This window comes from Gymnogyps californianus, chromosome 3 (genome assembly GCF_018139145.2).
Source record: "Gymnogyps californianus isolate 813 chromosome 3, ASM1813914v2, whole genome shotgun sequence".
NCBI classification, from domain to species: Eukaryota; Metazoa; Chordata; class Aves; order Accipitriformes; family Cathartidae; genus Gymnogyps; species Gymnogyps californianus.
In genome coordinates this window covers 3,096,811-3,110,023 of record NC_059473.1, presented here as the reverse complement: position 1 = coordinate 3,110,023, position 13,213 = coordinate 3,096,811, and the positions used below count along the sequence as shown (strand labels likewise).

The 13,213-nt window shown below is 41.2% G+C and overlaps 1 protein-coding gene across 4 annotated transcripts in view; it reads right to left on the bottom strand.

Annotated features, from left to right (window-relative positions):
* VRK2 (VRK serine/threonine kinase 2) overlaps positions 1-13,011 on the bottom strand; it is a 49,138-nt gene extending 36,127 nt beyond the window's left edge. For all 4 annotated transcript variants that reach the window (XM_050893362.1, XM_050893363.1, XM_050893364.1 and 1 more), the window contains exons 1-4: positions 12,971-13,011; positions 11,458-11,586; positions 11,179-11,268; positions 10,017-10,157 (exon numbers count right to left, since the gene is read on the bottom strand). In XM_050893362.1, the coding sequence (XP_050749319.1) occupies positions 10,017-10,157; positions 11,179-11,268; positions 11,458-11,464 (238 nt within the window). In that variant the 5' untranslated portion in view covers positions 11,465-11,586; positions 12,971-13,011. The remainder of the gene's footprint in view (positions 1-10,016; positions 10,158-11,178; positions 11,269-11,457; positions 11,587-12,970) is intronic.
* Positions 13,012-13,213: the final 202 nt, after the last annotated feature.

Below are 13,213 nucleotides of genomic sequence, written 5' to 3'. Positions count from 1 at the left end.
TCTCTGATACTACTGAAGCTACATGGAGCTACACTGGGATTAAAATTTAATGAGACTAAATCATCTTTTAGAATCATCACTGAAAAAAAACTAAAAAGAATACAGTTCCTAGGAAATAAGTGTCCCTTTCAAACTTCTTATAATGATCAAATACCAACAACAGTCCAGGTGTGAAACACTTCAACTATCAGCACACACAGAAATAGACTACTTTGATCCGCGTAATAAAAATCAAGTAAACTTGGATCTAATCAAACCATCCAAGCTTACAATTTTTGATGGTCAGGGCATAAAAATATTTTTACAATGAACAGACTCCTTCAGCTGCCATCTCCCTTCAATTCTATTCAGCATCTGCATTGAATGTGGCAGCATATACACCCCAAACACCCGCAGGGTCCCCACTGCCTCCTGCTTGACACTTCCCCATGTGAATGCTTCTGTGCTAGTAACACATCAAGATAAAATGAACATATCCTAAAACAGTAGCTCTGGAAGGTGTGAACTATCCACAGACTCAAACGAGTAGCAGTCACATTCAGAATACAATTTAAAACTATCATAGAACCAGGAAGGAAATTTTGGTAAACTTTGTTCTTACCGTATTATTGTACTGAACTGGGAATTAAAGTAAAGGTGCTTAAGTCTTTATCCTTCTCTGCCACGTGTAGACTATGTGTTAATAGCTGCAGACATTAGTTTAAAGGAACACATCCCATGTGTTGTCATTGTATTCAACAACATCATATTACCCAAACAGAATTAGATGTGCTCCCTTACTGACACAGATCAGAAAAGAACCTGTGTATAAGAAAATGTATTTTAATACCAAGTTACTTAACAGAGGTTTGATAGGTATAGAGAAGTATCAAATTTAAATATATTTGAAAGAGCCTGATCTAACTTCCCTGTAGGCATTTTGACATTTTATAAAGAGAGGCCTCATTCATGGTAATCTGGAACAGATAGTAACAGCTGTCAGGGTAATGAAGAAGAGCAATTAAAGGGAGGTAGCCCAGCAAAAGGGCCTAACCCCCATGGTTCTTACACTGTGCCGGTGTGGATGCTTTTCAGAGTCACACTGAAAGAACATCCTGAAGAAAAATAAAACCAAAACTAACTGGCAATAGTTACAATGTGAAAAGGGAGAAGAGTCAGACGAAGCTCAACAAGATACAGGAACAGATGTTCCACAAAATGAGTAACATGACATTCAAATCTACAAAAGGAGAAGTGGTATTATTGTTTTTACTGCACATACATGAAACAAGGCATAACATTCACAATGAATAACACTCTAAACTTCTTACACAGATAATGCTTAGACAATCTCATACATACAGATAAGCAGAAGTTGCATGTGTACCTTCTGTTACATCATTTTAATTAACCATTCATATATCAGGCAACAATACTTCAGCCGCAACTCAGAAATAAGACAGACTATTTTTTGTCCATAAATAAACATAAATGGTTTTTAAAAAATTGTCTCATTACTATGTATAGTTACTTAACAGACTGGAAAGGCTCCCAAGGTTTAACAAACAGTCTGATTACATACCTCATAGACCACCATCACATACTCTCCTGCGAGTTTAGCTCATAGTTAATTACTGTATACTCGTAATTAGCCATGTGCTAGCCTCGTTCTGTGTGGTAGCACATGGCTATTTATAATATTACAATCAGTTAAATGCTAGACTGCAGGACAGTAAGCAGAGACCCTGCAGGAGAGCAATGCTGATAGGCAGGAGGTCTCTGATGGCATAAGTACACACATAGAGTACCAGAAGCACTATATGGCAAGATTATGTTTGCAAAGGATATCTTAAAATGGCATAACAAGTGTGAGAGTTCCCAGTTTATGTTGCTTTTATCAACTAGAGACACACAATCTCCTTACGTTTGGGGGGAGGGGTGTTGACGTATGCACACAATCAAAACCACTGTCTGCATAATAGTTAACTGGGAACACTGGCACAAGATGAAGCTGTGTAGGGGGCTGTGGCTGTCTCTCTCATGCCAAGACAAGTCTCACAAAACACTTGCAAAAGGGAAAGGGCACAGCTCTATTTTCCCTTCCTCCCCTTCATCCCACAGTCACAGCTACCATGCTAGTGAAAAGCATACGAATTTAAAATGCACTCAAATAAAAGTGCAGTAAGATTCACATTCTTTGCCATAATTTCCAACTGTTGTACCTACACAACACAGTAAATAACTTACCTCAAATTAACCCATGTCCAGAATTCCCTAGTTTCACCCAGGCACAGCAGTTATGGTCTTAACATCCATTTTAACCGTGAATTTCATCCGTTTTGTTGCTGAGCGCCACAACCTTAATTAACGTAGCTTTCTAAATGTTAATAAGACACAGTAACAAAAGGGTGTTTCTGGATGAACTGCGACTTCCTACAACCACACAGCACAACTGCATGCAGTCTGACAAAGAAACGTGCCAATTCTATTTGCCAGTTCAAACGTGCTTGTTGTAGTTTTAGCAGTTAATTTGTGGCACTCACATTTGGAATATAGTGAAATATTTTCAATGGCTCTCACAGAACCAGTTTTGTTGACAAAGTTTACACAGTGGAAAAGAAAACAACATTGATTTGGCAGTTTGGAAAAACATCCCTGCTCCCGTCCACAGCTGGTGTCTTTGCCACTGCTGGATATTTTGAGGATATATTTGTTTGGGAAACATGAATAAAATTATTTTCAGAAGTTCTTAGGTTGCTAGTATTTTATTTTTGCTTTGTTTCATTGGTTAACTAACCCTGAAGAGTGATACTGTCAGCTTAGTTTTTTGCAGAAATAAAAACTAACCTCAGAAATACCACACTTCAAAGTTACAGGCTACCTATAAAAAACCTGGAAAAATTCTGACCCCATTTAAGTCAAGCCAAGAGCTGTTAAATTCAATGGCTAACAAATGGGGGGGAGTGTTGCTTAGAGCATCTAACAATAAAAAACGATCCAAGTTGCAGGAATATAGTTACTAAAAACAAAATGTACACAAATAAATAAAAAGTAGCATCTGCTAGTTAACACACAACTTCAAATATTTCCTACATACGGAGGGTACTAAGGCAAATATTTAAAGGCGAACAAAGCACATTGCTTTCCCGCCCCTGCAATATGCAATATTTCCCAAGAACTGAAACATTCAGTGCTTGAAGGGTGTTTACAGTCCATTTTTAATGCAGCCTAAGGAAGACCTGCTTCTCTGCAGGTCTTTTTACTTTAAATTACCATCATTTCCTGGACAGACTCTTTTCTGAGTAGTGTTTATGAATAGGTTTTTTCCTAGATTCTTCTTCTAGGTAGCTTTATGAATGGAGAGTTTTATTATACAACTTACATATACATAGCCCTCTGTACCATGCTTGTGAAACCATCTTCCACAAGACCTAACTAAACTGGTTTTGGTAGAAAATCGTGCTCAACTGCTAAACTGTTTTGCAGGTAACTGCAAATGCCTCCAAGTTAAGAACATTCAGTACTGGTAGGAAATTTCACTACATTTCTTACTCATCTTTCTATGAAACCTTAATCTTGATTCACTAGAGCCAAAGTTTTGTATTCCACAGCAATGGAAGCCACTGTTTGACTTTCAAAGTTAATTACTCTAAGCTGGAATAGGTATGACACATCCTTTAACCCCAGGCAGAAAAGCTATGCATGGTCTGCTCTTACAGCACTCTCAGATGGGAGTCCAGGCCTCTAATATTTAAAACTTGATGCACAAACTGTTTTCTGGCAAGATTCTGCTCCAGCCCATCTGCTAGTCTGACATGATGCCCACTCAGAAGATACTATGCCAGTTTCAGTAGGGTACAGGTGCCAAAGACGGCTGAAAGGAGTGCCCTCCAAAAGGCAACAGGTGCCCTATCTTTCATCCAAAGCTCTTCCTGTTACCATATAACACTGCTCAAAAATACATCCCCTGCTGGGGGGGGGGGGGGAGGGGGGGAGGGCAGCACGGAATCAAATCTGCTTTCTTGACTTTCTAGTTTTACTTGGCATGTCAGGGTCTCAGTCCCTGACCAGAACTCTCACAAGGCGGACTAAGCATGACAACAGCTCCCAAATCACAGGTCCATACACATAGGAAAAAAAAAAAAACCACCAAAACAAACACACCACATTATGTGGCAGAACACTAAAGTGTAATAGTAATGACCTCTGCAGACTTTGTAACAGGCTTTAGACTACTGTGTAAAAATGAGTTATGCTTTCAAAGTTAAGACTTCTAACCTACAGAGGACCAAAAAAAGAAGAAAGAGGGAAGATTCAAGAGGAAGCAGTAAACAGCAAGAACTAGTTGAGGTAAGGAATATTTCCTCCTTAACAGATGGTGCAGGCTGATCCTGTACCGTGTGGTCAGCCCTAAGTAACCACCCAGTAGCAAAATCAAGCTAAATTTGTCATTTAGTTTGCCTACAGACAGGGTGAAAAATTAGGTAATCTGCTTGCTGTATCTATATTTATACAGTTTAATATTAGTGACTAGATAAAAAGACTCTTTCCTGAAGTGGTGTTCGTCTGCCAGCAAATTTATTTTCACACTAAGGTTCACACCTGCAGGTACAATGAGACCTTTGCTGAAATGCATTTTAACATTTGAAGGTTAAGAAAAATCCATCCCTAACCAGTTACCGCTAGTGCTATTAATTACAGGGTTTTGCTATTAATAGTCTTCTTTCCATTGAGTTTATAAAAATCATGCTGAACGTATATCTTTCGGTATCATTTTTACTGCATTTTTAATGCATTTGCTGCACTACAGTAAATATTTTCAGTGAAGTTAATTTAAGCAACTGTTGAAGTACGTCGTTTCTCTAGAACCAATTGCTAAAGCCGACTTCCTAATGCAAACCAAGGAATGAACAGTATGACAATGACGGAATGTGCTTCCATCAATGCTTCTCTTTCTTCCCTGACACATGTATACCCCTGCTCACAGCTATACAAATTATCCATGAAAATTACTCTTTCTGAAATAGCAACAATCTTTCTTTCACACCTCAGCCTCATTCCCAGAACATCAACAGCAGAGTGTACTATGGTCCAAGCTTAAAAGCAGAAAAGGCCACAACCACACCGCTTGCCTACCTCAACCAGCAGCAGAGCTCGTGGCCTGCTGGTATTAAAAGACGATATTCACGTATTTAATGACCGTTTATTGCTCAAGCAGATATTCTTTGCCTCTTCTTGGAAAATGAGAGGAAAAAAAAAGAAAAAAGAAAAGGATAGCATGCTGGCTATACTGGTGACAGATCTCCAGACAGGGCAGAACTATCACCAATTATAGCTTTATCAATGTGTACTTTCCTGAGCTTCCCATATTGCAACAACACACACAAAACCAGCAGTCAAACAGCAACACATAAACACCTGCTGCAAAGCCAGCTATGAAAAATGGCTTCAAAACTTAGTTTTCACCTATCACTTACAAAGTCCCATTACAATATACACACATAATACAATTTAAACACATTTAGAATGTAATAAGTTCTATTGTAAAAGACACTATCTAACAAACGTGTGTATATATATCTATATAAAAAATACTTTGCAGAACCATCACTTTCCATGAGAAAGAAGCCTGCAAGTAGATAGTGCTGCGTACAGCAGATTTCACTGTGATAGTGGAATCTTAACAAAACATTGTGTGACCTTTCTGCATTTAAATTTTCAGTCCAAATCGTGCATTAATAGAGTGCTTGCAGCAGAACTAGAGAATGATTTATATGAAGACTGGTGTTAATTACTGACTGTGATCAGGAAGATAAATGAGAGAATGTAAGGCTCTCAGTAGCACCCTCCTCAACCCTTGCTGAATTTTCCAATGTACTGCCACTGTTCTCTACAGGGCTACAAACTAGCCGTGAGACCACCAATATGTCACATTCTTCCCCGGTTGCTCTCTATTCTGTTCCCCCTTATCAAAGGGATAACAGTTCTGTCTGAGGTGCCTGACAGCAAATCAGCACCAGTAACAAAAATAAAACTTTTAACATACAACAGTAGAGTTAATTCCAGCTTATGATCCATGTTGCTGTTGGTAAAACAAAACATCTCTAGATGGCTTCTATTGCTTCCGGGAGCAGAGGAAGCTCCCCTCTTCAGAAGCATCGGGAGGAATGAGTATTTGTAAGCCTTCTGCTGCTGGATTTGCTCTGGTCAAGATAAAAATGCAAAGGGAATCCAAGGGAAGGAACAAGTCAACAAAGAAACAGACAAGATGGCACACACAGGAAAGAGAAAGAATAATTACAAAACCAAGGAAAACGTTTGTGAGGCAGGACAGAACTTGCAGATAGTGGTAGCTTTCATGTACATAATTAGAAGTTTAGAAGCTCTGCACCTGAAGAGACTATTGCATCCTAGGGCTCAGGGTCAGTAAACGGCTTTCAGCAGCTTTGATTTAGTGAACAGAACCTTCCACAGAATGCATCCCTTGTAAATATATTTTGCAGAGATACTGTAAAATTTCTCAAGAACATTATTATAGATTAATGGAGTATGGAGTACCCTTAATGGGAAATTAAGCTATAACAATGCACATCAAAATCTTTACACCGCTACTGTAAAAATACTTATTAAAAGATATAGCCAGCAAAGTTAACCTTTACTTTTATAAAAGGGCTGTGCTGTTCATATCTGGCAGGCAGTCGAATCTGTCTCCACTCTCCTGTCTTGCCCACCTCTCTACAGCTCTTTCTGGGTTAGCTTCTCACTGAAAGTTTAGTGGTCCTCTTACATCTTGCTGTATATGCACTAAAAAGTAGTCTGAACAGCACAGAGAAAGAAGGTGCCTCTCAGCACCAAGCATCCATATCTTGCTCTCAAAGGTTCGTCATCTACTTCACTCCCCTTGACTCTCAAAGACAGCTGAACTCTTTTGTAGGATCAAGCCCAAAAAAAGCTACTGAATAGTATACTTTACATAATATAAACATATATCAGAGATAAAAGAGGTGGACTAAACAAGAAAGCTTCAGTCAGTGTCAATACTTGGGGATAAATCTTGCCCATTTCCTCTTTTAATTGTAGGATGAGCTACAAGGGGAACTAAGCCTTCAGTTCAGTGCTACACGTAACATTCACTACCCCTTCCAAAAGAAGAGATTAAACGAACACAAATACCATTATAATAAGTGGCAGCTGTATTTCTTCAGCCATGCTGTCACAAAAAAAACCACAGAATAGTAATACCAAGGGTTTCAGATTGTATTCTCATTCTCAACTAATCCACTGACTGCTTTGCACCTTGGTTCAGCAGGAGCCAAACAGCAACAAACACCACAATACATGAAACAACCTCAGTAGTCTCCGTGATCAGGCAGAAAACTAATCAAATCTGCATGAAACTGACTGAATCCCACATGCTATACCACAAGGTCCAGTGTGATTTGACTGCAACAGCAAATGACAGAGCTATATTCCGAGTGATTCAGGAACACAACATTTTTTGTCTTACACATGGAAAACTACACCCACTACAACCTTGCTTTCTGCACTGCATCCCCAGTTGCCTCAGTCCCTCCTCTTCGTGGGAGCCTTCTGCAAGATTCTGTCTTCCTTTCCTGTATCCTTGAATGGCAATATCCAGAGACACCTTAACTTCACTTCTTAGCTCATGATAAGGTCTACTTTCTTATGATAATATCTCATATGTGCTCTACGCACAGCATCTCTCCAATGCAACCAACTGATGTTTCAAAAGTAAAAAGAATGTAAATATTCTAAAAGTGCACTAGCCTTTGACTCCTCTGTAACTGCAGTTAGTTGAAACCCCTATCATCCTCACTGGTTCAGTCTGCAGAGCAGTTAGGTATGTGTGAACTGTATGAATTCGAAGTACTTTGAATACATATATTACATATAATACAAATAAGTACTGTGAATACATATATTACATTAATACAAAGTAAAAAAAACCCTCAGCTTAAATAAAGGGTAGATGTAGGGCCATACCCACCAACTGTTGCTATTTACTCATTCACTTCTGTTACACCAAACTACTCGCAAACATACACACAGCCGTAGTTTTCTCCAGGTTTTTCAGTGACTGTGTTTACTTTGAGGAAAAGCAGAAGCAGTGGCATTTAGGTTGTTACTGAAATCTTTTTGCTTCATTTACGCAGGCATTCAGTGGAACAAAGCGCCAGCTTATGGCTTTTCCCCCCCCCCAAAAGTTTCTCCACTCAAACCTGAAGTCTAGATGCAACTTAAATCCTGATGCACAAGTAAAACTGTCCACCCTCCTGTAGTTTACAGCCACACATTAATAGCTGGAAGAACAGTACAACTGGGCAACCACTTTTGAGAAGCAACATCTGACCACATATGGGACTATCACACCAGGAAATAAAATACGAGTCTTCAGTTGCCATTCAGTTCTTTGTGATTAACCATAATGGACATGAGGAGGGAAAAAAGAGGGAGAGGAAGAACACTTCAGTGCAATATAAAACGTTCCTGAACAGCTGAAAGCAGACAAGCACCATGAGATAGCCAGACAGATGTAACAAAGATCACAGTAAATCTGTCACCAAGAGATCAGTGGCACACAAGTGCTACATTTATGTCTGCAAATACGAAAAGAGCAAACATGCTAACCCTTCTACAGAAAATGCACACTTTTTCTCTCTACAGTAGGTGCTTGATGCTACAATTTGACACTGATGGACAACTCCCTCACCTCCATGAAACCACACTGAATCTAGTACAGCTCTGCATATTTGAAAGGAGTTACTAAAGACAAAAGAATTGAGAAGGCGCATGACATATGATGCCTGTTCTAATGAAAACTTGTCTCATTATAAAAATCTGGAAATCACACTAAGTGGAAAGCTCATGCTGCATAACAGTGTATTAACAGATTATTTTCTGACAAATCACTCAATATGAAGGAAACATCATTAAGAGATCAACTGAAAAAAACCAAGAGTGGAAAACAATCAAAACTGTATTTTCCATGGCAGAAACACACAAAAAGGAAAAACCTATAAAAAGAAGGTATAGCTGATTTATGCATAAAAGGAAGTCAATTTATGCATAGGAGTGGCTTGCTTATCAGGTTTTAAACTTTAATACTCCAAACAGAGAGTTAACATACCTCTTAAAAAGATCATGTTTGGCTCCAAGGACAATGCACTAAACTGCTTCTAGATAATTGTTTACCGCTGTCTTAATACAAGCTCAATTGAGCCCCTAACAGTCACTGTGGACTAGTTTGCCTGTATGTTTGCCATGCAAAAAACCCACCAAACCAAACTCGTAATATTGCCTTGAAAACAGGATTTGCTCTTTCATAGAGACCAGCAATAGTAACGTACATTATATCCTCTCCAGTGACCCAGAATGCTTTACAAACTGCCTTTCAGAACCATTCATTCCTTCTAAAACACAGACTGAATGAAACACAGAGGCTTCTTCTGAAGAAAACACAGAAACATATCTAGGCTAGAGCAAATAAAGAACAGCATTTCCACCTCTGGTGAAAGGTTTTAATTCAGAGGCGACACCCAGCTAACTATTGTTACTGTTATGTTTCTTGGATGAAAACTGATTTAGTCTTGGCCAGAAGATAACATTTCCAATAACCGGAAACCCAAAGAGCGCACCAGAGCATAAGACTGGCATAAGTCCAAAGCAGCAGCTAACGAAAGCATCGCCATTACTTTGAAGAGCATTGCCTGGCAGTGCTCTTCGGTAGTCTTTGACAGCAGCAGCACCTTGCCTACCCCACTCAAGCTCCATAGGAAAGTACAGTAGGAGCCAGCAAACTGGGCCGGACAGCCCACGAAGAACACGCTGCATCATCAGCAACACTTCTGAACAACAAGGACACCGAACAGGGCACTGCAAACCTCAGAAAACCACACTTCAACACAGATGACCACCAGCACGTAAACAACAGTAACTTTTTAAATCCATTCTGTCTTATGTCAGGAAGTTACAAAGAAAGTTACAAGTCATCCTCCTAATCACCACCAGTATTTTACCTAAATAGATCAAGCCAAATCCTCCCTGGCCGATCTGACTGCCCAGCCTCCAGACTTTTCCTTCAGTGTCTTTCAGGATCATGTCTCTTGGGAGAGGAACAGGCAGCTTGCCTCTGCCGCGATCCTTAGGCGGCATCGCACCTTGAGAGGGGAAAAAAATGAAAGAAAAAGTTGACTTTTGTCAGAAGAAACAATATCCCTCGATGTCCTTTGCCCAACAGGCACCGGGCAGGAGCCCAGCTCTCCGCGGCCTCCCCCGGCGATCCCCCTCAGGGCGGCGGCCAGGCGCCGGGAGGCTCTCCCCCGCCCCAGGGCCAACGGGCCTTTCAGTTGAGCGGCAGGCCGGGGCAGCTCACCCACAGCGGCCTCCCCTCCAACGGCCGACGGGACAGGGTAGTAAGCGGCCCGCGCTCGGCCCCACCGCCCGCTCCCCCCACACCCACCTCCGCAGGGCCCCCGCGGCCTCCCCCCGGCGCCGGCAACAAACTTCCCTGCCGGGAACTTCCCACAGGCCGGGCTTAGGCGGCGAGGGCCCGCCCGCAGCAGCCGCAGGAGGAGGAGGGCCGCCGGCTTCCCGCGGGAAACACCGGGGTGGGGAAGGGGGAAGTGCCGTACGAGCCCCGGCCGGGACGCGGACTCCGCCCGCCCTGCCTCGCCGCCGGCGGGGCGGGACTCCCCTCAGCCGGCCTGCTTCCCTCAGCGAGGCGGGGCCCGGCCTGTCGCGCGCCTCCCTCAGGCGCGCGCGGTTTCCCGCTTCGCCTCAGCCCGCCGGCCGCTCTGACAGCGCTCCCTCCTGAGGCGCCGGCACTTCGCTTCAGGGGGAACCGGAGAAGTTAGATGGCGCACCTGATCCCGCCTGAGCCCCATTCACTTCGGCTCTTCCTCTTTTTAAGCTGCACTTCGCAAGTGAGCAAAATTTATTTTTTTCCCCCCTTAAAGTGCTTTGGTGCATGTAGAAGTAGTTGATCAGACTGTTCCCTTCCTGAGGTAAAAAAAGTCTTAGCTCACAGGGTTTTCTGGGTGCAGCAAGGGCTTCAGGAGTTGTAATGAAGTCACAGAGCTGTCATGGCGCCATGTCAGTCAGGCCGCTTCATTTTTACCTCAGGATCTTCCTGGCATAGGTCAAGGATCACCTCCACACATAGAAACACAGATAACTTACCCAAAACCAGCATGCAGCACCTCCTGCGTTCAGCCCAGGTGAGATGACAGAGGCTTATGCTGCCTGGAGTGTTGGGAGCCATCAGCAGCCCTACAGCACAGCAGAAAGGGGCAATGGCCACCTCACAGGCCGGTCAGCCATTGCTCCAGGCAGGTACAGAGGACAGATGCAGCTGACCCAGGGGTGGATCAGCCTCATCACTACCATCAGCTTGTGAGTTGGTAATAAAGGACACAATGAGGTTTTTTTTTTTTTACTCACCAAGCTCACAGGGCATACCTCTCATCACAAGCCACTATCTTGTGCAAGCTTTGCTTTATTAATAGGGTCTACACACCCAGCCAGCACACTACACCCAGGTAGAGCTCACTGGGGAGCACCATGTCTTCCAAGCAATGACTACAAGTCCTTTTACCAAAAAAAAATTCAAGAATAATCAAAATCCAGAACATCTTCAGCAACCACATAATTTGCAAGTGAACTTAAAAGTAGTAACACAGATTATGACTGCAAAGTACGTATTGCCATCAGTAGAGTAGGCCTTAACATAACTCTGCTTCATCAGTCTTGCAGGCTTTGTGATTTTACTATTACTGGAAGGACCAGCTAAACAATTGCCAGTAGGAAGATCAGCCATAAAGCAAGCAAATTCAAGGTTGCCATAAAGCATTTCATAGGGTTTCTCCCCTTTGCAACAGCTGTCAAAACAGACTGTAGGAGCATGGTGTTGGGGTTGTTTTGTTTGTTTTTTCAAAAAAACCCCAAACCACAGATGCCCAGTGCTGCATCAAAGAAACAGTTACTACTCACTGGAGAGAGCTAGCACCTTTATTCACAGAGACCATTGGGGCAATGCTCTCAGGGTATCTGTCACTTGGTATGAGAGCCACAACTCTGCCATGGGTAAAGGATCTTTTCAGAAGAAAATTGTCTTCAAATAGTTGCCTGGGAATCAGAGAACCAGCCTCTGTTTAAGGAGAAAGCTTTTTTGCTCAACTGTTGCAAAGAGGTATGCACATGATTAAACTGAAACAAAAGCATGTATTAGAGGGCTTACTGCTTCTGAGCTATCTTTCCCTGCCCAAAAAAGTACAACATCAGGATAAGAAAGTAAAACAAATCAAGTGAGGTTTGCATCTGTCTTCTAGACATTTAGCAAATACCAGTGATAGCATTAGATTGCTAGCAGACACCTACACTGTTATATAGTTTAAGGCTTTTTTTTTTTTGTAGAACCAGGAGAAACCCCCATAAATTAAAAGACTCAAAATTTGTAGAAATTGTGTGGAGAAAAAACAGATTAAGTATGAATGAATAGAAAGATACAGGATCCTAAACAAAAAACTGATTAGACATTCCTATTTTTATTTTTAACTACACAAGAATTGGAGTTGATTTTCCTTTTGTTCCCACAAAACCATTGAGAATACTCTAACATCAGGAAGTTAGTGGAATACATTGATTTAATGAAAGGTTGGGGCTCAATGTAAAACTTTACAGTTCAGAAGTGTAAGTTATTTTGAGCTTATTTAGTGCTTTTTACTCATGAGCAAGGGTAAGATCACAAAAAAAACACAAGTTCATGCAGTTCTGAGGAATAACTAAGTCATCAGAAAAGGCTGTTTTAAAAATAGTCATTATAAGTTAATAGCAAAACTAAGAGTAGAAATAGATACGCAAAGGTCTCTTTCATTGTTAATTAATAAAGTAGCATATGCAAACTGTTACTGTTTTCAAAAACTTAAGTCAAGCTATATAATGTCTGTTTGCCTCATACAATACAGATACCTACGTAGGTAGCTGAGGTTTAAGGTCTTCAGTTTTTAAATGAAAGTTTCCTTGTGCTGTTAAAAGAAAAAAAAAAATGCAAGTTTACAGCTTCAACTCCATCCAAATGGAAGAGTATCTGAAGTCTTAGCCATCTTTAATATCATGGAGCTCTTTCACAGCTTGTACAGTTTAGCATTATCAGATAGTATAAAAAAGGTTTATATATAAAAAAGGTTTAAGATATATATCCTACAAGTCACAAAAA